The sequence below is a fragment of the Canis lupus genome, chromosome 14, assembly GCF_011100685.1.
Source record: "Canis lupus familiaris isolate Mischka breed German Shepherd chromosome 14, alternate assembly UU_Cfam_GSD_1.0, whole genome shotgun sequence".
Classification (NCBI taxonomy): domain Eukaryota; kingdom Metazoa; phylum Chordata; class Mammalia; order Carnivora; family Canidae; genus Canis; species Canis lupus.
The window spans coordinates 4214776-4240089 of record NC_049235.1 but is presented as its reverse complement, the minus strand read 5'-3'; the positions used below and the strand labels follow the sequence as shown (position 1 = coordinate 4240089).

Genomic DNA, 25314 nt, shown 5'->3' with positions numbered 1-25314 from the left:
CTCAAAAAGTACTGAGCATAGTAATACTGGATGGCAAAGAAAACTGTCACTGGACAAAGGAAAAGCAGGTGCTGGGTAAATGACCTCAAAAACTAACGATCAAAAAAAAAAGAAAAAAAAAAAACTAACAATCATTTGTTTTACCTAGTTAACATTTGCTATCAGGGATGGTGGTCTAGAAGGGTACAAGTAAAGTAAGAGCTACCACTGACCGCAGTAGTGGTTATTCTGCGCTGGACACTACTGTAGGTGCTTTATGAGAATGAGCTCATTTAACAAATCCATACTATTATAACCACATTTTACAGCTGAAGAAACAGATTTTAAGTAACATGCTCCAAAAATTCAGCAAGTAAATGTCCATTCAACCCAAGCCATCTGATGTCAGAGCTGTCCTCTAAACCAGGGTTCTGCAGACTATAACTCAGGAGTCAAATCCAACCTGCTATCTGTTTTTATATAATCCTAAGAGTGGTTTCAGTATTTTTAATGGTTAGGAAGAGAAAACATCAAAAGAAGAGTATTTCATGACATACGGAAATTACGTGAAATTCAAGCTTCAGTGTCCATAAATTGGAATGCAGTCACACCTGTTCACTGACATACAGGCTATGGCTGCTGTCACATTACAATGGATGGGATGAGAAGTTGAGTTGAGAGAGCTGAGTAGTCATGACAGAAACCATACATGGCCAGCAAACTCTAAAATATTTTCTCTCTGGCCCTTTACAGGAAAATCTGCTCACTCCTGCTATAAGCCATTCCATTCTATGCTTATTTATCATCTCTACTTGGATATCGTAACAAATATCCCAAACTTAAAGTCATTAAGATCAAATTCCTGATTTTCTCTAGGACCCACGTCCAGATCTGTATCAGAATAATCTTCCCCTCTGGAAAATCCACCTTTCTAGATATAAAAGTCATAGATCTAGAGTATCCTTGAGTTCCTTCTTTCACTCATGTTCAAAACCATCAATGAACGTGATCAGCTCTGCCTCTGAAATATCCAACCCTGCTATATTCCATCCATGGCTAGCAGCCTGGCCAAAGCCATTGCTATCTCTTTTCCAAATTATTGCCATTTCATCTTACTAGGTCTCTCTTGTTTCCAATCTTGCCCAAGATAGCAGCCAGAATGCTGTTCCATTCACAAACCCTCTTGCCTCTCCAATATGCCACTGCTTCAGGGCTTTGGCGCTGGCAGGCTTCCCATTACTGTAAATCTCTTACCAAATGCCATCTGTTACATAGGCCCTCCCTTTTCATCAGACCTCACACCTACACTCCAAGGCCCTGGGACTCTCTTTTTCTCTGCTTTATTGTTCATCCAGATACATGCAACCTGCCATTCACTATATATACTAGGGCTCCCTGAGGGCAGAAGTTTAGTTCATTTCCTTCACTAGCATATTATGGTAGTAGCCTAGGGCCTGACAAGTATTATATGCTTAAGTAGATACCTGCTCCATGAATGAAATGACCCCCCCATTCAAGAAGCACTCACACTACTGACATACAGAGACAGGTGAACAGATTTAACGTGTAAATAACTGTACTGAATAAGGCTTAATAGTGTGTTTCTCATTTTATCTACTTTCTTATTAAACATTTTACTCTAAACAAAACAAAATTCAGAGGTCTCCATCAAAGGGAAGAGAGAGCTAGCTTGTATCGCCCATGTATGAAATGATTCTAGACAAAGCTACTTTACTAAACAAGAGCACTGATAAGGGGGCTCAAATGCCTATTCTGAAACCCACAGTCTCCTTCTGTTTTAGCCTTAATCTCCACCTTTGAATCTCTGTCAAACTCTAGGGCCTGCCCAGGGTTACTGCCACGATTCCTTTTCTTCTTCTTCTTTTCTCTTTTTTTTTTTTTTTTTTTTTTTAAGGTTTTTATTTATTTATGAGATAGAGAGGCAGAAGGAGAAGCAGGCTTCTTGCAGGGAGCCCAATGTGGGACTAGATCCCAGAACCCTGGGATCATGCCCCGAACCGGAGGCAGAAGTTCAAACACCAAGCCACCCAGGCATCCCACGACTCCTCTTAATTCCTCTTCCTAAGTCCTACTATTCAACTTGTGCCCACTACTCTTAAAAGTGATACTCATTTCTTAGCCACAAATGCAGTGAAACTGAGGTTTCCCAAAGACAATAAATCCCTTAGAACACTATCATTTCTACAAACCCACTCGAGTTTAGTCTACTCAGTGTTAGGAAGAGTCAAGAGTAGCATTCTAAAATACCTGGGGGAGTTGGAGAGTGGTAGATGACTGAATGAACCAATAATAAGACCATACCTAAAACAACCAAAGAAGAAATAACGTCCCCTGTGAGAATGATCTACCTACTTCGCTTCTTCCTTTTCTTTTAACAAGGAAAAGCAGATAGAATTTTAATTATTGATGCTTAAATAAACATACAGGAAGGCTGCAGGTGTGGTACTAGAAGAGAATCAATGAGAAGAAATAGTCATACCCTCTCCTCCAGTCTAGCCAGCTGCTCTTTGTAGAATGCATCTTGCTTCTTTATCACTCGATCTTTCTCTTCCAGCTGCTTAGCCTAAAAAAAGACATAAAGAATATACTATATCAAGAAAAAGCAGCAACAGCAAAGCAAAAGTCAAGTATAAATGACATTAGAAATAAGTACACAAAGCTGAAGATTTTTGAAGTCTATTAGGTCTCTGCCATAAAACAATATTAATAAAATGATGATTGCTGTATTTAAATGTAAAGAAAGAGTCTATATTGTACTTTTTTTTACTGTGACAGCTGTGTCCTACTTTGTCAAAAAGCTATCAGAATAAAGCACAGTTTTATTTAACTTCTTTTGAAGAGTAATTTAAGGATTAATATTTTGTACAATAAAACTTAGATTTTTGCCAAGCATAAGCCACATAGTTATTAACCTTTTTTTTTTTCTAAACAAAAACACCTATATGACATTTTCTGTGTAAATCTTATTATGTTTGAGAACCCTTAAATTACTGATTGAAACCTGCACATAAATACATGTATGGGCCTATTTTCTTTTTTGTGAAGCTGTTGTCTTGGGCTGGGGGATGGGGGGCGGGGCAAAAACCACGGTAATTGTTTATTTGTATAATTAAAAACTAAGAGTGAGAAAACACAGTGAAAGCAATTTTAAAACTCAGTCATCCTATTTTGAATTTTTAAGATTTTTTTCAAAATTAAGAAAAGGCAACAAAATTTTTCTGATACTTGAAAAAAAATAATGATAAAGATAGTTACTTATGGATGTTTTTCAAAGTTAATTAAAAACCTGTGTTTTTCAAACTGTTGTTTATATCTTGATCATTACAATATTTAAGTGGTCTTTATCTCTGAGAAAAGACCTCCCTGTTTCACTCCAAGTTAGGAACGTTTTTAATATATTTCTGTTCAGTAGATGTTGAATATATATTTAACCAGAAATTTTAAGATATCAAGCAAGTCGGCATTCCCATCCTGGTGCCATACACCGCATTTTTTTGCAGTGTGACCAAGGGTCATCTGGCTCAACCTTATGCAAGCATGAGTTTCACCATCTACTTAGTTTAAAGTGTACCCATTTTGCACATTCGTAGGTCATTGCTTTGCTACTTACTTTGTCTTCAATGTCCTGTAGCATGTTAAAAATAAACAAACAACAGTTATTTAACAATATAAGTAGTATTTTTTCCTAATGTCATAAAGAAATCTGATAGGTAATATCTAAGATGCAAACCAAAGAAGGCAATAAGGGAAAAATAAAATCAGAGAACTTGCTTAACTTGGGACATTAAATGTCATTGTGCTGCTACAGCCTGAATAGAAGATTTCAATGAAAAGTTCATGCTGCTTGAAAGCATATGAATAAATTTTAAAAGAATATTAAAACATATTCATATGCAAGTACACAATAATCTATGGCTCCTTGGTACAACATAGTAATAACCAGACTAGTCAGGAATATAAAAGAAAAGGTAAACACCCAAAATAGAAATAAAGGAAATTTGTAAAAGAAAAGATTTATGAGACCTTCCATTAAAAATAAAAATCATTAAACCAAATGAACAAGCAAATGACAAAAAGAGGAAAAGAAATTACAACATATAACTGTGAGAGTTAAAGTTACTAAAATACAGAACACTTTAAAAAAAAGCCCTCTAATTGTCCCCGCAAAAAGCCAAAAGAAAAATACACAAATGATATCTACTGGCAATTCACACATAAGAATACAAATAATAAACACATAGGGGAAAAGCAACGCTAAGAGAAATCAAAGAATGAAAATAATGAGATACCACTATTCACCTAATGAACTGACAAAAATCTAAAATAGTAGCAAAAATGTCACAGATAGGCTCTTCTATACACTATTGGTCAGAATGTAATTTTGTATAACCACTTTTTAAATCAATTTTACAAAATGTAATGTTTTCAAAATGTACCTATTCACTGAGATCTAAACTATTTTTAGGACTTTTTATAAGTAATTGTGACAATATACAAATATGTTGATGATAGGGTTGTTGAGAATTGCAAAGATGCAAAAATAAAAACCAATCTAATGGTTAATAAAAATATCCTCAAAATATCTAAAAAACAAACATATTATAAACAAAATGGACAGTATAATCTCTTTTTTGTAGGGAAGAAAAAAACCCAGAGAGGTACTTGACAAAATGTCAACAAAAGCTGTACCAGAACAGTAGGTTTATGGGTAGTTTCTCGTTATTCTTGCTTCTTTATATTTTCCAAATTAAAAAACAAAACAAAACAAAACATATACTTTGTAATCAAAGGACACAGGAGGGAATTTTCTAAGGTAAGAGAACTAGTCTGCTTGTTGATAATGGTGGTGGTTACACAATAGTATGCATATGTGAAAACTCACAGAACTATGTATTACAAAGAATGAAATTAACTATATAAGTATTTTGAAGTGTATACAAATTAAGTACACTAAAATTTATGAGAATAGCTACTTATAAATATGTGGATGGGGCAGCGCGGGTGACTCAGCGGTTTAGCGCCGCCTGCAGCTCAGGGCGTGATTCTGGGGACCTGGGATCGAGTCCCGCGTCGGGGTCCCTGCATGGAACCTGCTTCTCCCTCTGCCTGTGTCTCTGCCTCTCTTTCTGTGTCTCTCATGAATAAATAAATAAACAAAATCTAAAAAAAATAAAAAATAAAAAAATAAGTATGTGGATGGATATATGCATGTATCTTTGCTACTGTTAATCTGCTTATCACTTGGCCAATTTTATTCTAGGCATTTAATCCTAGGAAATATTAAGAAAAGCAAACAAAGATTTATGTCTAAGAAACTATAGCGAATGTTACTGAAAGCAACAAACAAGTGGGAACAATAGAAGTTTGTGTAAATGAGGTTTGGTCCAACATTGATTATAAAGTTTTAGTCCAGACATAATGACCAACATTTAAAGCCATTAAAAAAATAATGTTTTAATAGTTAATTTTTCTAACTCAAAATTGTATGTGTGTGTGTGGGGGGGGAACTGGTCAAAAATAGCATGTACAGGAAGTTCCTAATTTTGCTTAAGGAAGGAACAAGGAAAGCTGAATGCCCTGTTATACAGACTTGGAAAAAAGTATGTATTATACCAACATGTTAATGGTGGATATGATATGCATCGTGGGATATTTTTTATTTAGACCGTTTTATGCTTTCCAAACTTTCTAGAATGAACAAATATTTCTTCTACAATCAGAAAAATATTTCTTAAACATTAATATCACATATATGTATCCCTGGCTATGAGATGGAAACATAGCATGATACTCAAAGGAGTGAGGTATTTAGTAATTATATTAACAACCAAATTGTTTTAACAATTTGAATAATTATTTAAAGGATGAAGATTATTTTACCTACAAAATCCTTAATGTACCAGTACTTGATTCTCTCTCCCATTCAATGTATGACATTACTTACCATGGTTCTTGAAACACGTGCACCAGATGTTTCTTTCATTCCTATATAGTGCACAGTGAGACTATTTTTAAAACACAAATATAAAGTAATAGGTATTCTATTATGGTCATTTAGAAAACACTTAAGAATTCAACACTATAAATATATTGCTTGAGCCTACTGAGGACTACATGCATCAAAAAAATTTAATTTTGAGAAGCAACGTAAATAAAGGATAGATAGCAATATCCTCATTGACTTTTCTAAGATGCAATCTTTGAAAAAATTTAAAGCAACGTGTGAAAAGGTCAGGTATGCCCACTAAAAAGGAATTACCTCCAAAGACCAGAAAACACAGAGCTACAGTCCAACATCACAAATCTTTCCCTAGACAACCAACAGAATCAATAGTTTGAGATCCACTGGTGACAATAACAAAAAAAGAAACATGGCCACAACACTTTAAAGGCACATTGCTTTGAAACAGTTAATGTGATACTGGGAGGGAAAGTCACACAATATGAATCCTGAAACTTAAATAAGCCTGGAATACATTGACTAAACTAATAGCTGCCAAGGATGGAGAGTCACACTCAACTTATGAAAAAGCAGTAAACCAAGTGCAAGGAAATAAAACTTCTACATACAACTCTCTAACAGAGAGAGAATCATTGTAAATGAACAAAAAGAAAGAGGATTACAACATCACTTATTGTTCTAAAACCATTTCTTAGGGGAAAAATGAATATAAAAAATGTCCCCTCATCTCTTGTTTACTATTCCTCTCACTACAAGAAATGTGCACTGATTAGTTTTCAGATCCTGTTAGATTTGGGATACCGTGACTGGGCTTGAAAACATGACAGTAACTTAAGTGGATCATTATGGAAAACTAGAACACCCCATATGCAAGAGACACAAAGAAAATATGGAAATCAAGTTTTCTTTAAGAAACCCAACACAAATATTTCAATATCTCAACTCAGCGTTGTGTTAGTAAGCTAGATTCAAAATGAAGCACCCATGTGTTAACTTCTTTAAGACTTGCCTCCTTTCAGAAAGGATTGGAGATGCTTATGACAAAGAATATAATAAGGTCAAAAGAAGTAAAAACCGGGATTATGGATATGACTTATTGTGCTGGTAGGAATTTTACCTTCCCATGTACATTCCTAGGTAACTCTTCATAGCCAAAGCTTTTCAGCATAATAGCTCAGCCTTCTTAGGCCTGGTTGCTTCTGAGGACTAAGCTGTGGCACAGGGAGGGTACGAGGCCTGGAGAACCAGGTGACATCACAATTCACCTAGTTCAGAGGCTGTAATGCTACCTTGGACATCAAGTACAAGGCATGTTAAGGAAAAATTCTGGGTTCCAGGAAAGCTTATACATTTTATTTTTTAAAGATTATTTATTTATTTATTTATTTATTTATTTATTTATTTATTTGACAGAGAGAGAGAGAGAGAACTAGCATAAACAGGGGGAGGTGCAGCAGGAGAGGGAGAGCAGGCTCTCCACTGAGCAGGGAGCCCAATGTGGGGCTCAATCCCAGGACCTTGAGATCATGACTCGAGCTGAAGGCAGACACTTAACCAACGGAGCCACCCAGGTGCCCCAACGTTGTGCATTTTAAGTGACAAAGTTCCTTGAAATGCCAGTGTTCAATGTTAATAGCTCATGGGAAAAAAACAAAGCAGATATCAGCTCAATTTTCCATGGGAGGATACTATGAAGCCAGATATTACTAGAGTCGAGAGAAGGCAACAACTGTAAATCAACCTAAATAGGAGATCTCCATAATGATATTTCCTATAATTCTAAATCTTGTAACAAATCTGAAAAACACATATAACAGATAGAAAAAGATTTAGTCTTTCACAATGGTATGGATAGTCTGTGGCAAAGATCAATCTTGTCTTATAAACTCACATAGGCAAATAAGAGCAGGGAAAAGAGCTTTATTCCTTGTCATAACTATGTAAAACACAAAATACACAGGAACCTAATAAAATTATATGCTGACATAAAACAAAGAGAACTGAAATATCCAACGGGGCTGAATCATAAACTTGTAAGGTAATAATAATACATTTAGAAGCTGTAGAACATGATCACTGTGAATATCAATTAGCCGTAACAAAATAATTAAAGTAGCCATGTATTCAATTAGCTGAATACTAGACTTTCGTTATAAATAAGAAATTACATAGGGTTCACTACACCTTTATCAAGTGGCATTGGTAAACAAGGAATCATACTCAAAAGTACTGTTTTCGAAACCACATTAGAAGGTGACCTTCAAAGGGGTAACTCAGCTAGGTGAACTCCATGATGCCCAAACAATTATCAACTTTAGCACACTGTTCAATGACTACTTACAGGCATTAGCTATGAGCAAATGCCAACCTGAAATGTTAAACTACACTTATGGCTACTAACACAGCAAGGGCTGGCATAAGTGGAAGACAAAGACTTGTAATAGACTTCCTAAATCTGGACTTGCTCAGTTCATTTGTTTCTGTTTTGTCTTCCCAAGAAAAGCTTCGAGAACTCTCCTCTACATTTCAGATTTTTTCATGCTGATGACATACTGGAGACAACCTACTGAATATGTCCTCTGCCACTTTTGGGCACATCTGCTTATTTTCTTGAAAAAAAGTGAGCAGGGTATCCTTGGGTGGTTCAGCAGTTCAGCGCCTGCCTTTGGCCCCAGGGCGTGATCCTGGAGTCCCAGGATTGAGTCCCAGTCAGGCTCCAGGCATGGAGCCTGCTTCTCCCTCTGCCCCATTCTCTCTCTCTCTCTCTCTCTCTCTCTCTCTCCCTCCCTCCCTGTGTCTATTATGAATAAATAAATAAAATCTTAAAAAAAAAAAAAAGAAAGAAAAAAGTGAGCAGAGGCAGGGTAAGTAGTCTGTGAAATTAAAAAGTAGAGCCAACAAGGACTGAAGAGAGGATGTTGTTAGGTTCAGAAATTTAGAACAGAAAGCAACCTAGTATAGCTTTGAATTTTTCCAGAAGTTCTCTTCTAACATTTGTGTGGAACATGGTATTTGGTAAAAAGAAGTAAAATTAAGTGCTAGATGAAGTCAGAAACGACTTCACAAGCTTTCTTCTATAGCTTTAGAGAGAAAAATAATTTTCTAATCATACATTCAATTCTCTAGTTTTCTGGTTTAATTCAGAACTTACCATCACTATGACAGATAGCAGGAAATCACTTGGTGAGGAGTCAGGAGACGCAGCTACCCATTCCAACTCTGCTAAATCACCATGTGACCACACACCGACTCACTCCAGCCCTAGCCATGTTCTAAAACCCTTCCGTGACGTCACTTCCTTCATGTAGCTATTGCCAAGTCACAACCCTGCTGCTTCTCCCACTTTCACACCTAATAAAACTTTGCAAAAGGTCTCTCATAGCACCTTTTTTTTTTTTTTTTTTTAAAGATTGTACTTTTAAATAGTCTCCTACACTCAACATAGGGCTCAAATTCACAGCCCCAAGATCAAAAGTCACATGCTCCACTGACTGAGCCAGCCAGGGGCTCCTTATGGCACCTGTTTTTTACTTTGCCTTGTATCATACATGGTTACTTACTCAAGGCCCTCTCCCAGCTATACACTCTAAGATAGGAAAAGAGATTTACTTCTCTTGATCTGTATCCCTGTGGACTCTAGATTCTACAAAGGAAATACATAGGACATGGTAGCACAAATGAAAAAAAAGTACAAGTAGAAGTAAGTAGACACAACTTCTGCAGAGCAATCTGGCACAGCATCTGTGATTTACTTCAAAATACACAGGGTGACATTATGTGTCCATGTTCCTTAGGTTAAGCTCTGAACCAGGTGCTGCCAGCATGCTACTGAAGGACACATAATGCGGGAGTAATCAGCAAGTATTCTCACTAGAAGCTCAAACCTGGAAGCTCAAAATGTAGAGGTGGCTACTCCAAAGTCTTCACTCATGCATGCCTTGATCAATAATGATGCTTTGCTAGTTAGCACAACGACTGTTGGAAATGAGATTTTATTAGTGAAAATGGTTCATTAGCATGACAAATGTTAGATATAGGTCTTTCTAGTTAGTAAAATGAAAACTCAAAAAGATATGAGTTAGCTGCCGTAAGGATATGCTTACATCTGCTATGGGACCAGTTATGAGACTATGAGAGGTTACGACAACAAAGCATACAGCTCTAACTTTAGGGATGGCACATTAGTTTTGATTGCTTAACCAGTCCCGTATGCAACTACTGGTTGAGGACAGACTCTCACCTTTGGAACCACTAACATTCTGGGCCAGATCATTCTTTGTTGTGGAGAGCCACCCTATGCACTGCAGAATGTTGAGTAGCATACCTGGCCTCTATGATGCCAATAGTACCACTCCAACCCTGAGCTGGGACAAGGAAAAAATATTTCCAGGCATTGCCAAAACTGCCCTAGTTGAGAACTATTGGTTTAAGTGGACTGTCGACTGAGGCCAATTATAAGCAGCCTCATCCGGCCCAAGTAACCTTTTTCCTGGGGAAAAAAAAAAAAAAAACACTTAAAAGAACAGACAACTGGGACTTCACTGAGTTTTACTGAGTTGTATGAATCATTTTGTCCCTGCTTGTTAATAAATTTTTCTTCAATAGAAGTCTGTTTGTATTGTAGAACTGAGCTGGGGACTTGCTCACATCATCACCTGGTAGGGCTGCACTGCAAAGGAATAGTGTATAAAAGCAACAAGAGTGGCTCACACGGGGATCCCTGGGTGGCGCAGCGGTTTAGCGCCTGCCTTTGGCCCAGGGCGCGATCCTGGAGACCTGGGATCGAGTCCCACGTCAGGCTCCCGGTGCATGGAGCCTGCTTCTCCCTCTGCCTGTGTCTCTGCCTCTCTCTCTCTCTCTCTCTCTCTGTGACTATCATAAATAAATAAAAATTAAAAAAAAAAAAAAAAGAGTGGCTCACATACAAATAATGCATCATATCCCAGTGAGAGAGGAAACTGGGAATGTTAGTTCTTTATTTTTGAACTAAGTATAAAAAACATAAAACAGGTATACAAGTTCTATCTTTTCTATGGCTGCCTGCATAAACAGAATCAATGCCTATTTAACCTAATATTTTGAAACCATGTAACTGATGTTTGGTTCAGGCAGAATGGATATTCAGTTAACATGAACTGGTACTGGTTGCTTAATATTTGTTCTGCTTGGGTAATGACAACCCTAGATCTGATATTAAATATTTTATGTACCATTCCTGAGAATAGGCATATGATTCCATTATAATTTACAACTTTCAATGTTACAAAGCAACATGAAATTTCAACACGAAAGGTACTAAAATATACTGTCTCATCAGTTCAGTGTTATATAATCCATGCTCCCAACCCCCAACACTCATTTAAAGAAAGAACTCCCGTCACGATATCCAGCACATAAATATTAAATAAGTGCTGAATCAAAGTGTAATGGACTGTTATGGGTTCAGAGTTCTCAAATAAGCAGCTCTAGCTTCTCTAATGAACACTGGCTTTAGTTATTACATGTTTATGAAAGACACAAGAGCATCAAGTCTAAAAGAAAAGACCATATGAATCAAAAGCGAAACTCCAAAAGACCAAGTTCTATAAAGAAATGAGAACTCTATGTCACAGAATCATTAGTAAGCTTACAAATTTTAATAAGAAGGATCACTGAAAGAGGGAAAAGTAAATTATAAAAAGGGCCACATTCGATAAAACTACTGTGTGATTACATGGATGCAGAGCAGGAAAGGGATTTTATTATCAAATTCAGCTGCAGAATAGATGGGTTTATAAACCACAAATGTTACTATTACATGTAACAGCAGAGTAGTCTTAACCCTAGACCACAGCTGATAGGGTATGGAGTGGAAAGGAGAAACAAGCACTGGGAATTACGTGGTCGAAGGTGCAATTACACTAAAATGCCTCTCTTCTTATTCCATATTGTGGGGGATAATACTTCCATTTCCAGGCACTTACATATAATCTTGTTTTACCATGGAGATTAAAAATCTCAGAAGCACTCTAACACAGAGATGCTAGCTCAACCGCATTACTTGGGCCAAGACATTTGATGTCACTGATCTGGCATGTAAGTTGGACAACCACGTAGAGCCAATTACTGCACAACTTCTGAGTTCCTTTTCTTTGTATTAACTTGTGTTTGTTCAATTTAAACTTAAGATTTAATGTGTACACTATTAGGACCAATTGGCCAGAGTCAACTCAACCTCTCTTCTTACAATCTATTTCACAGTCACAGCTGGGAAAAAAATAAATAAAAGCAAAACCAGAGATCATCCAGCTTATTTTATAAGATGCAAGTGAGGCTCCAAATTCCTGTTGACTAAAGGAATTCTTAAGGTCAGGGACAGGGTTGGCCCTGGGACCCCTGCCTCTTGATGGCAGTGTACATCCCATCAACGCCCTGACTGTATTTCTTTTCATTTTGGCTTGCCATTAAAGGAAGATAATGCAAAAGTGACTATCAAAAATTTGTAGTTATTTTCAACAGTACTCAACATAAAGAGATTTTCAAGATCTACTAAGGGTTAATGCAGAATATTCTGAAAATGTCTTCAAAACCACCCATATGTTGCATCAGTACCAGTGTGCTGGGACATGGACGCTGAGACAGAATCAGAAGAGCAAGAGATATACTGGGAGAAGGCTAAAGGAGAAAGGGAAGAGGAGTCTCCCATGATGCTCTAGACCTGACACCTGTGACATGAGACCAGGATGGAAGGAGACAAGACTGTAGGTCTGAGAAGACCTGGTCAGGACAATGAGGAACCTTGGAGCAAAGACTGTCTAGTAGAGGAATCCTGCATCAGGCAGGATGACCCAGCTCTAGAGCCCCTGCCATGTGCTACCGGCCTGGTGAGGACATGGCCTGGGGATAAAACCTGCGGTGGGTTCCAGGCTTGCAGCAGCTTGAGGCTTATGGCCATCCGCACCCTTCTCAGCAGGCCCTCTCCTAGGGAGACAGCCCAGGGGCACAGTTCCATGGTTGCCACAAAACACACCAGCACCACCACCAAAACAAACTTTGAGCAGGTCTTAAACCTCAGCCTCCAGTTCAAACAGAAAGTAAAGCAGCAAACAAGAACAAGGTTATATCCGTTTGTGTATATCTGTCGGTTCCCTTTGGGATTGTCCCACTTACACAGGCCAGGCTCAGTAAATTCAACCGGACCCATGGAAAACAATTTGATCCAGAAATCCTGTGTAGCAGGAAAAGCAACAAAACAGTCATCAGACAACTAAAGCTTTCATTCCAGTCTGGCTGCTAACTCATGATCTTGGGCAAGTTTCTCAACCTTTTGGGGCCCGTTTCCTTTTTTGTAAAATAAAGGGATGAGCTAAATAATCTCTAAGATCCTTCTAACATTCACAATTTGTGTAGCACATTTACCACATTTCTCCTATTATTCAATTTGAACCTACTCTACATCGAGGCCAGAGGAAATTCAATGAATGCATATGTTCTGCTGCCAAATTGCTAGGATGCTATGAGCACATATTAAACAACATTTGGAAACAACTCTGTGTCTGTGACACCTGGTTGCCAGGGGCAGACGCTGCATGGCAGCAGCGACGTACCCTCCCTGCCTGACTTGGCATCGGTGGTAGGTCTGCGGCTACTAGAGGAGTGGCAGGGTTCTCTGCCTCAGCAATATTCACAGCACTGCTTCTCGAACCTAACCCTACCTGTCAGATTCAAATAGGTAAGACTGATGATAAAACAGCCCATTTTATTTTTTTAAAAAAGATTTTATTTATTTATTTATCCATAAGAGACACAGAGAGGCAGAGACACAGGCAGAGGGAGAAGCAGGCTCCCGAGGGACTCAATCCTGGGACCCTGGGATCACAACCTGAGCCAAAGGCAGATGCTCAACCACGGAGCCACCCAGGTGCCCCAATATGGGCCACTTTCTAAAATAAGTTCAATTCATTGGTGCTAACCAAATCACACTAGCTCTGGTTTTCTACCAAAAAAAGACTAAGTCCAGAAAATAACAGGGCATCTTTATTTCCTTTATAGTGCTTTGAGGAGGATGGTATGGTGTAATTACATCACATGCACGTTCAGTTTATGCAAATCCAATTACTCACTGAAGGGGAGAAAGAGAAGAATTTGAATGGAGCACAGGTTTCTACCCACTCCATTGGGAAGCCCAGGACCACTGCATTCTCAGCCTCTCTCATTTCCTGCCCAGTGAATGGAATTCTGGTGGTTCAAGATAATATAGTTTTCATACACAAATCCTTAAATAAAAGTCAACATTTCATCTAGTGCTCAACTAAAGAAGCCCCATGACCCAATAACAGAAGAAAAATAGCACAGCTGGACTCTTAAGAATAAATGTGAAAAGAAATCTTTGCTTCATATATAGGTATTGTTTGTTTTTTTTTCCTCTTTTACTGAGATGTAATTGACAAAATTCACATGCTGATTTTATTTACTTTTAAAAAAAATATTTTATTTATTTATTTGACAGAGAGAGAGAACACAGGCAGGGGTAGCCGCAGGCAGAAGGAGAGGGAGAAGCAGGCTTCTTGCAGAGCAGGGAGCTCAGGGGGTACTGATTCCAGGACCCCGGGATCACGACCTGAGCACAAGGCAGACACATAACTGACTGAGCCACCCAGTGCCCCACACATGCTGATTTTAGAACGAGATCCTTAAGTAAGATGTGACTCCACTATATTCTAATAAAAACTGGAATTGGAAAAGTATTAGAAGGATAAAAATTATTTTTAAAACATTCCTCAGCAATGGCCATTGGTAATGAAAAGTATGAAGAACTGTACCTGGCCCTTTATGACATCCCATTTTTCCCCAAACCTGATAATGAAGGGATTTTTAAAAATCTTTAGCCTCTGTACAAAGTCTCTAGCTTCCCTGATGGGCTAAATGAGGCATGAGATCATGAGAACAATGAATGATAAACTCAAGCTTGAAAAAAGAAAAAATGGAAAGAAGTCTTAGAGAAGAGGAATGAAAAGAAGAGAATGCACCCAAGCCAGGAATCATCCAAGTGGAAAGTAACAGAGCACACCAGATAAAATGTAAACAAGCCACTTCTACTCCTAGATCAAACTGGTTGAAAAGGAATGAGAAGGCAGCGGTTATCTGCTCCTAGGGGGGCCACACTGAACCAGACCTGACCTCTTCTCATTCCCTGAGCGTGGCTAGCTCAAAGTTAGCTCTGTCCTCATCCCTATTAGTACAGTCCTGTGGAAGGACCATAATGAAGCACAGAGTTCTAGATTCTCAAATCCCAGAATCCCTTGGCACACTGGGGAGTGCCTTCCATCAAAGGTTTGCTGAGCAGGGAACTCAGGAATGGACATAACCCAAACACCAACTTACAATTCTTAACATCCTTGATCACTTTTAAGGACCTAAAACTTCATAAGCACTTTAGAAAACCTCACTCCAGGGGATCCCTGGGTGGCTCAGCAGTTTAGCGCCTGCCTTTGGCCCAGGGCGCGATCCTGGAGTCCCGGGATCGAGTCCCATGTCGGGCTCCTGGCATGGAGCCTGCTTCTCCCTCCTCCTGTGTCTCTGCCTCTCTATGTCTATCATAAATAAATAAATAAATCTTTAAAAAAAAAAAAAAGAAGGAGAAAACCTCACTCCACGGCAATGTAAAGAAAGGAGTACAGTTTTACACCTACTTTTTGTTTGTTTTAAGGTTTATGTCTTTGATTTTGAGAGAAAGAGAGAGTGTGTGAGAGTAGGAGGAGGGGCAGAAGGGAAATCTCAAGCAGACTTCCCGCTGAGCAGGGAGCCCTACCAGTGCTGGGCTTGAATTCACAACACTAAGTTCGTAACCTGAGCCAAAATCAGGAGTCAGATGCTTAACCAACTAAGCCATCCACATGCCCTGACTTTTGTTTTGTTTTGTTTTGTTTTTTTAACAGTTAAGGAAACAGCTGCAGACAAGAGACTTGCCTGAAATCTACAGCTCAAAGAGCTGTCTCCTGAAAACAGAATTTCTGACTCCATTACAGCTCGCCAGGCAGGCACTTCCCTAGGTTTGGACCCAAGAATGAAAAGCAACCTCATGATTTTGACTTGGTTTTGCCTGCTGGGAAGTCAGAATATTATTAACTATTTGACATGATATCCTGCCTGCCTTATAGTTATGGCTATCTTATTATATGTTATCTTTCTGGCTTAAAAACCATCCTCCTGTGAGTGTGATTTTCATTTATCCATCATTTGATCAGATGCCAGAAAGCTCCTAGCAACTGTCCAGACTGAGCAGCTAAGTGATCAGATTCCAGCCCCAAGGAAAGTGACCCCCACCCTCAAGCCTCTAAACCAAATGCAAATATAATAATGCAAGTAAAAAATATGATCTTAATGACAGACTGTGAATGCCATTTGATTTCATATTTACAGCTGACTAAAAGAAGAAGGATCATATACATCAGAAGCAGGAATGTGCCTTAGAAACCAAGGTCTTCAGATGTTAAAAAGATGTAATTCTGGGAGAGCTCTACTCACATAAGATCATAAAGCTAGTTAGTCATGGGTTAAGAATAGAATACAGGTTATCTTGACTCACATTTTAAAGTTGAGATATTAAACAATAACTCAAAAAAAAAAAAAAAAAAACGCTTCCTGTGAATAAGAAAAAAGAATCCAAAAATAAAAATTCTTGCAATTCCAAACATGACATCACTGCTTCCCACCGCCCCCAACAACGCACGTGCACATTAAAAAGCATGCGTTTGCGCAGGGTGATCATCTAAGAACTTTTAAGTGGTGTTTACGACCTGGGGTGAGCACTGCAGAAGTGGACAAAGATATCACAGACCACAAACCAAAAGAGCTATGTGAAAATAAAGTCACTGAAAGTAACAAATCTATATAGTAAGCATAAATACCAACATGCATAAGTCATTTAGTATGGCAAGAAAAATACTATGCTGAAAGCTCTGGCTTGGTTCTTTAAAATTTTACAATATTAGCCAGCTATTCTATTTTTTTAAATGTTGAATGTTTTGTGATCCTCACCATTTGTCACCTAGCACAGAATATTCCAAGCTCCAGTAAACAATTACTGCTTTTTTTTTTAACTGAACTAAAAAGGCAGCCTGTTTGCTCTGAAAAATGGCTACCACCTGCTATTAATCTGAAGCTGAAAACAAGCAGTGTAATGACATTTAGCAAGTTAACACTCCCACCCCTACTTTCTCCAAAGGAGAGCAAAAGTGACATTTCATAATCTTCTCAAAAATTTTACAAAAAGTTCTGAGATGTGGATTTATATTTTACTAATAATAAAGTGCAAATGACATAGAAGATTATTAAAACCAGATACTGTGCCCCTGCAGGGTGACAAGCCTGGTTTAAGCACTGAAGGAATCCCCTTCCAAGTCCCCCTATCTTCTTCCTTTATTCTTCTTGTCTGGTGTCAGATGCATACAAGCAGTAATGATGACATGATCAAGGAAGAGCTGACAACTGGCTGAATATCTGTAAAAAAGACTGTTTAACTGATCTTTGCAACAAGCTCTATTTTGTCCTACTAGAGCTTTCTGTCTCCTGAGGTAGCTTGTATCCTCAAGAGCTGAGATGTAGCATAAAGCTGTTAATTTATGCATCCTCCAAATAGTTCCTGGAACACTTTGGAGAACTTTTTCAAATGGGTTGGTAGAAAAACCTGGCCACCATCTTACTCAGCTCTAACTAAGCATATGACCATGATCTAAGCAGACTACACAACTCACGACAGCCCATAAATGACTCTGGGGCACTCTGAAAATGTCTCTTCCTGTGCCAAACCCTATACACCTGTGAAACCTGTTAAATGCTAAAATAACTGACCTATCTGAACAACAAACTCAACATATCTAGTTATTTATTCCAGAAGCACTCAATGAAACCTATTGCATGGAGATCCTCCAGCACTGGACTAGACATGATAGAATACAATAGCCAAATGCATCTCAATGACCATAAACCACAACCCTAAAGCTCTGATTTGCATAGAGCCATAAAACCAGCAACAACCCATTCCTGTCTGTGAGCACTATGTTCAAGAATTTAAAAACTGGGGTGAAGGGCAGCTTGTGGATTGTATAAACAAACAACCATAAGAAATGATAATATATGATAAGGGCAATGAATACTGCAAAGAAAATAAAAGAGTCAATCAGCTGGACTAAACTTGAAAGCTCAATGAGTAGAATTTAGATGGGCAGAGATGGAGTCAAAGGCCACTGCAAGAAAGGGGACAGTAATCAAAGGTACAGAGGAGAGAAGACAGGAGGCCTGGGCATGTACAGCAGGTGAAGAGGGAATTACAGTAGGAGGATCAGAAAGTAAGTGGGAACTAGACTGCAGGAAGACAGAATTGTCTGGCCAAGAGGTCCAGACTTCATCCTGTAGGCCATGGGGGGCCTCTAAAGGTTTTTGAGTGTGATGAAAACAGTATTTTAGGAAGATTAATCTTAGTGTATAGGATGGATTAGAAAGAGGGGAGCTTGCCAGTGGGGAAACCATTAAGGGAGCTGTTGAAAGGATCCAGGTGCGAGATAATAGAGGACTACATGTGCTGAATGGCAGTTATGTTTCCACCAGCACTTTCTAAATACCATCTAAAGTAAATATATAAATTCCAGTGAGAGGACACAACAGAAAGAACAAACCATTCTCCGAAACACAGGAGGGACATGCAAGGATTAACACAGTGCATATCGTTAGAGCCATGCTATGGAAAATCTCCATATAGAAATAACCACTTGAAACCATGTGATGTGGACATAGGTCAATGACGGATTTGATGTCAAACACACCATTCTAAAATAAAATTACTTAGGAAAAATATAATTAATGAAAGAGGACGAAAATTGGGACATGTCATCACGACATATTAGGTGTTATTTTCTTTAAACACCAGTGCCAGTCATAGGTTGAAAATCTGTTGTTGAAGAGAATTATGCTGCCATCACAAGGAAAAATATGACCAGGAGCTTTCTCCATGTCCAGCTCAACAAAAGTACCAATCTCTTTCCATCAAGAAGTTCACCAAATTTGCTACAGTCTAACACTAAATTTTAAGCCTTTATTGAGGCTGACTCACCTTTATCGAGGTGAGTCAAGGAAACTTGTATTCCATTCTTGTAATTTAACTAGATTTCCGATCTTAAAAGTATCCTTTAATATCTCAGGGCTTTGCTTTCTAAGGTATAGTAAAAAAGTTAAAATACTAAACCCTCTACCAATGAATTTCAATAAATGGTTAAGATGCTCCAATAAGTAGATCCGAAGCATAAATAAGCCTTTGCCCTGTGAGGTGGGTCCAGGGCATGCTGGCTCCTTTAGGTTTCCGCGGATAATTCAACAAAACAGAAGACAAATCAAAAGGATAGATCACTGAACTCGAGTCTAGAGAAAGCCTCTTTTAATAACCAAGATTAACAAAAACTAATAGTTGTATAGCACTTAGGAGTTTACAAAGTTCCTTCATATTACATCATTTAATTCTCAAAACAATGCTAGGACTAAATTAAATTCTCCAAGCTCTGCCTAGAGTACTGCATAACACAAGAATAGTAAAATAAACCCTGAAAAAATTATCACCACAATTTTACAGTAGAGCACACTGAGGATCGCAGAAGTGAGAAGATATGGCCAAGTCACATGGCCAATAAATGGTTGAGATGTTTTTTATCTACAACTGTTTCATTATTACACAAGTACCTTTATCACCTTCTCTACAAAGCCATGCTCAGGCTCTACTGACCATTCCCTTTAATGAACTCCCGTGGTACTTGGAGCCTGCAGCACCAATTCATTCAGCAATAGTTATGAAAAAACAACTATGGATGAGGCATTGTACAGAAGTGTTGTTGCTTAGGGGTGTACTAGTCAGATCTCTCCAGAGAAACAGAACCTAGAGGATACATGGAGAGATATATATAAGAGGAGACTTATTATAGGAATTGGCTTACACTGTATGGAAGCCAAGAAGTCCCACAATCTGCTGTCTGCAAACTGGAGAACCAGGAAAGCTGGTTGGATATTCAGTCTGAATCAGAAAGCCTAAGAACCAAAGGAGCTAAAGGCATACCAGTCTGAGGCCAAAGGTATGAGAACAAGGTGGTATAAGAACCAGGGTGGTGTCACTAGTCTAAGTCCTGAGGTCCAAAGGTCCAAGAACCAAAAGCTACAATATTTATGGGCAGGAAAATGGATATCTCAGGGGAAGAAGAGAGAGAATCATCCTTCCTTTGCTTTTTTTTTTGTTCCATTCACTCCAACATATTAGATGATGCCTGCCCACATCAGTGAGGGCAGATCTCTCTACTTGGCATACTGAACCAATTATGTTCATCTCTTCCAGAAACACCCTCACAGACACACTCAGAAGTAATGCTTTACCAGTTAGTTAGCTGGGTATCCTTTAGACTAGTCAAGCTGACACATTAAAAAAAAAAAAATTTAAGATTTTAGTTATTCATGAGAGACACAGAGGCAGAGACATAAGCAGAGGGAAAAGCAGCCTTCCTGTGGGGAAACTGATGTGGGACTTGATCTCAGGACCCGAGGATCACATCATGAGCCAAAGGCAGACACGCAACCACTGAGCCACCCAGGTGCCCCAAGCTGACATAAAATTAAGCACCTGGGGCTGGAACAAGAATGACAAATAATCAGATACAGTCTTTCCTCTGAAAAACTTGCATAGAGAAATAACACAAGCATGCAAATAACTATAAAAATGAAAGCAAAATTTTTAGATTGTGAACTCCTAGGGCAGGGAAGTATGTCTTTTGATCACTGTATGAACAGAGCCTAGCAGGTACCTAAGAGAAGCTTCATACAGGTTTGGGGGATGAAGGAGTAGCTTTCCTTATACACTTACCCACACTGTTCAGGTTCCTGACAGACACAGAATGGCTTAGCTAAATGCATACTCTGTACTCCTCAACTTTCTTATTCTTAATAACTACTGGGATTTCAAGGAGTGTATTTCTGAGAAAGAAAGGTGAGGGTTTTTTTAGGTGTATTTCTGAAATTCCCCTTTGTGGGTCTCTCTCCCAATTTAATACTGTGCATTTTTCTACATGTCATTTTCTCCATCTCTCTTGTTCCAAGAGACTGGCCTAAGCAGGCAGCTTACTATTTCCATTTCCTTCTGATCCAACCTGACCCCCTCTATCACACTGAGCACAGTAATGCATCTGATCAGCGAAGAGCTAGTAATTATGTGCTTCCAAGACACCTCTCCAGAATGGCAGACAGAAGCAAGCATGTCACCACCTCTCTCTCCCATGCCCACAGCAGACATTGCTCAGCCATCAGTACTCTTTACTCACTAAGTATGGAGGGGGCTGCAGAACCCCCTCAACACAGTGCTCTAGGCAGGCAGTACCAATCAACTGGAATTGGCTGACAGTTTGCCAGAGAACTATCCTGGCTGTTACTCAAACTTTGGGTGAAAGAAAAAGCAGTAGAAAAAAATATAGAAAATTAAGAGGAATAAAGGAGAATAACTAAGGGGCAGGAGATACAATTACAGATTAAACCCCAAAGCAGCATAGACTATGCCAGACTTTCAACAATCAAGAGTAAAAGGGTGTGGAGAGTGGACAGAAAAGCTGGAGGAGATGGAGTTCCACCAACACAAACAGTGATCTAGCAATCTCAGGAGCATGCCTGCTCCCTAAATGAACACTTCTAAGTAGAAATGGGTAGAAAGAAAGCAGCCCACACTCTGGGAATTAGAGACTGACAGGGGTAATATGGGAAGAGGTCCTAGCCCAGGAAGTGATCAGAAAATGACTTGTCACCCCTATCCAAACAAAACGAGGGGTGACTCAGTGCATCAGTGAAGTACCTGTTAATGTCACCTTTAGGCAGACACAGCTGCGACTACTTTCAGATGACATGGGTAGAAAGGACAGGGGCTGTTTCAGTGTGTGACCGGCACCCATGACAATGCAAATGGGTCACAGCAGACACTGACAAGAGATCCATTAAAAGGCTCAAAGAACCCATCGGTGTGGACAGCTCAAATTATTTTCATTTTCCTTCTTGCCATCAAAGTCCTGTAAAAAACCAAAAATTCATTGTAGCAGTGCATAAAAAGTTCTATGGGAAAATAAAAGTCATGTGTACTATTGGGTACAAAACTTATGTTGAATCAGTCAGCTTGCACCTCCAAACAAACCCCTTGTTCTCCTACCCACTGAATTAGTGCCTTTGGACTGACCTCATAGGGCTGATTCTTGGCTCTCCATATCCTTCTTTTCCAAACACTTTCCCCAGCAGGTTACACGTTTAAAACTGTATGCAGAATATTTTCTGCATGAATCAGTTTTTACCTATAAACCCAATCTGACAAAAGAATTGAATATACATGTAATATGAGTAAACTAATAATTGAACATTAGTCTTCCTCTGTCTTTTTCATTCCCTCTTTTCTCCTCAGTTACTACTAGCATTCTTATCTTCAGCTGCTTCTTTAACAAAAGAATAATAGTAAAATATATCAGCAAAACTAGAAATGTGTCCTATCCATAAATCATCTTCATCCCCCATATGCAACTAATCACAATAATCTATCAATCAGTATTTCATGCACCACCCTTAGGATTTTTGTGATATTAATTTACCATCATTTAAGACCTACTGCTATTGACTTGGTATTTTTCTTTAAACTAGCTCACTTTTAAAAGCTGAATAATTCTAAGGGAAAACTTTATATAACTACCATAATTAGAAAACCAGATTCAGCTGTCATAAATAGAAGATAATAGGGAAAATACATTGAAAACAATTTCTGGTTAGAAATTATTGCCCAACCCAAGATTCTGAGCTGAGACATGCTCCCTTCTCTTTGTTAAAAAGGTAGATTAACTATGCTAGTGGTTAAAAACAAAGTATCACCAATAACGTTGGCATAAACTACAGGGGTTAATTATATATAATCCACAGCCAGAACTCCTGGATGGGAATTTTAATTCCTCCACCTACTAGCTATGTGATATAAGGCAAGTTTTTCTAACCTGTGCATTAGTTTTCTCATCTATAAAGTAGGACTATTAATAATACTTCCCTCATAAGGTAACTGTGAAGTTAAATAGATTAGTATTTGCAAAAATCTTTACTACATGTTTGTTAAACACAACGTAGTACCACAGCAATAAAACCAGGTTCTCCTGAAGAGCACACAAGTACAGCAACAATTCGCAAGTCACAGCAAACAACACTATAGCATGTGATGAAAATTCCAAAACGTCAATAAATCAAGACACCAGGTATGTTAAAGGCATAAGCCAAAAGAGGCCTGAGAATAAGTATGTAGAGATTTCATCCAGAGTGAAGGAAATGAGCCCTACATTTCCTCTACTTGGACTAGACCAGAGATTTGGCGACTCCTCAAGTTCAATAACCCCTGGTAACTGTAGTAGGCATATCAAGGATGACAAAACCCTGCTTCAAGTATCTAGAAATCTAAAGAGAGACAGATGATTTTTAAAAACCACAGTATAAATGATGATAAAGGTAGTGGCATGGAAATCAGAGAAGGGGGAAATTAAACCAATGGAGTCAGAAAAGGCTTCACCAATAATGGCAACATTGAGATGGGTCCTAGAGGTTGAGCAGTTACTCATCCACCAGACAAGAGAAAGGGTACTCCAGGCTCAGAATGCATGAAACCCAAGGGTAGAATTCAAGGACTGGCAACACATGTGAGGACCCAAACAGCTTCCTCTACATTGTCTATGCCAAGAAAACCCAAATACACAAAATTTTGAACAAGTGAGGTCTATGACACGATGCTTTCTTGCCACATTATGCCCAGGCTGAACAGGTGTAAAGAAATCAATGGCAGAGGGATGCCCCATGGGCTGAGGCCAGTAGCACAGGGAAGGGGAGAGCCTGAGAGAGTATTGAGAACAATGTGACATCACTGTGACCCCCTTGGAAGCAACTACAAAGTAAGATCACACTGATGAGCAGCAAGCCAAGCCAAATGGGTGTTAGTGAACAATGTATTTAGAATAAGATCTGGATGAAAAGCAGGGCTATAAATACCCAAAAGCTCTCTAACTTGTGATTAATTTAGGATATAGAATCCAACCAAAGAAAGGGGTTCTGCATATCTGCTTTCTTGAACATGCAGAAATGATATTATAATCTCGACCATCTACATGAGCCATACAACTGTGTTCATCCAACGTGTTCCCAAAATTAATACCATTTTGTGTGTAATCAACAGGAAACAGATTTCTCCACAGAACAGGTTAAAAAAAGAGGTTAAACTTAAAAATTATAATCTATTTGTTGTGATAGATATAGCCTCAATTTTCAACAAAATATAAAGTTAATTTCCTTTTCCAGACAATAGCCTTCAAACCTTCTCAAGCACTGAGCCTGACAGTAGAGGAGAGGGGTGTAGCTATGGTACATCAGCACAACCTATCTGATAGAGATGTGTGTGAGTGTGTATGTGTGAGGGGAAATGGGATCCTAAGTGTATAATCAGATCACTTAACTACATCATTTAGAAACAGTGAGAGGAAAAGTTTACTAATGAAGCTAAAAATAGAAAAGAGGATGATAAACTCAACAAGTACACTCTAAAGTCCTATAGATACCACAAGCTTGGAGGGCATCCACCGGGAGGGAGCAGCAAGGAACCAAAGCAGGGGTAACCGAGAGTGACTTCAGAGGTGGAGTGATCGAGCTTTTAGAAGACATGGGGTCAGGAAAGGGACAATTCTGACAAAGCTTTACTCTGATCAAGCCACACTTAGTGGGCAAAAAGCATGAGGAACAAAGCCTCAGAAAGTGCTGGAACTGGCATGTTGCGAGCTGATGGAAACAACTTCTGTTGTTCCCTTGTAGTGTTTTCTTTTGGCCTCTTTGCTATTATTCATCTTTCTACTTATCAAGAATTTCTTTCTCTTCTTGTCTCTCTTCTTCTTTGCTCATTTCCTCTTCCTCATTTTTGTTCCTGCTAGTGGGCAAAAATGTATGCAATGCATTTGTTTGTTGTTTTCAAGTTCAAAAGAGGTCAAGTAGAGTATGTCATACTTCTGACTTTAAAAAGCCAGAAGCATTAGTCTCACCCCCAAGCGCCTTACCTCTTATGGCTGGATTCTTTTTTTTTTTTCTCTCTCTCTCTCCAGATAATTAGTAGAAAAAAAATTAAGAGAAAAAAAATTCCCTATTCCTGATTTAGCAAATACGTTCTTAGTGCTCTTCATCTTTGCTCACATTAATGCCTCATCGTTCTTTTCATTACTTCTCTAATTTTTAACTTTGTGATCATCGGGAACAAAGGGTATTAAGACACAGTATCACTGGCACATGTAAAATTGTGATGCTGT

The 25314-nt window shown here is 38.7% G+C and overlaps 1 protein-coding gene across 3 annotated transcripts in view; it reads right to left on the bottom strand.

Annotated features, from left to right (window-relative positions):
* Positions 1-25314, bottom strand: part of CHCHD3 (coiled-coil-helix-coiled-coil-helix domain containing 3) — a 278196-nt gene that overhangs the window by 95675 nt on the left and 157207 nt on the right. For 2 of the 3 annotated variants that reach the window (XR_005369286.1, XM_038556475.1), the window contains exons 5-6: positions 3611-3625; positions 2480-2563 (exon numbers count right to left, since the gene is read on the bottom strand). Coding sequence is in view for 2 of the 3 variants with exons in the window: in XM_038556475.1 (XP_038412403.1) it covers positions 2480-2563; positions 3611-3625 (99 nt within the window). In the remaining variant the exon portion in view is untranslated. The remainder of the gene's footprint in view (positions 1-2479; positions 2564-3610; positions 3626-25314) is intronic. The other variant, XM_038556476.1, reaches the window with a different exon arrangement.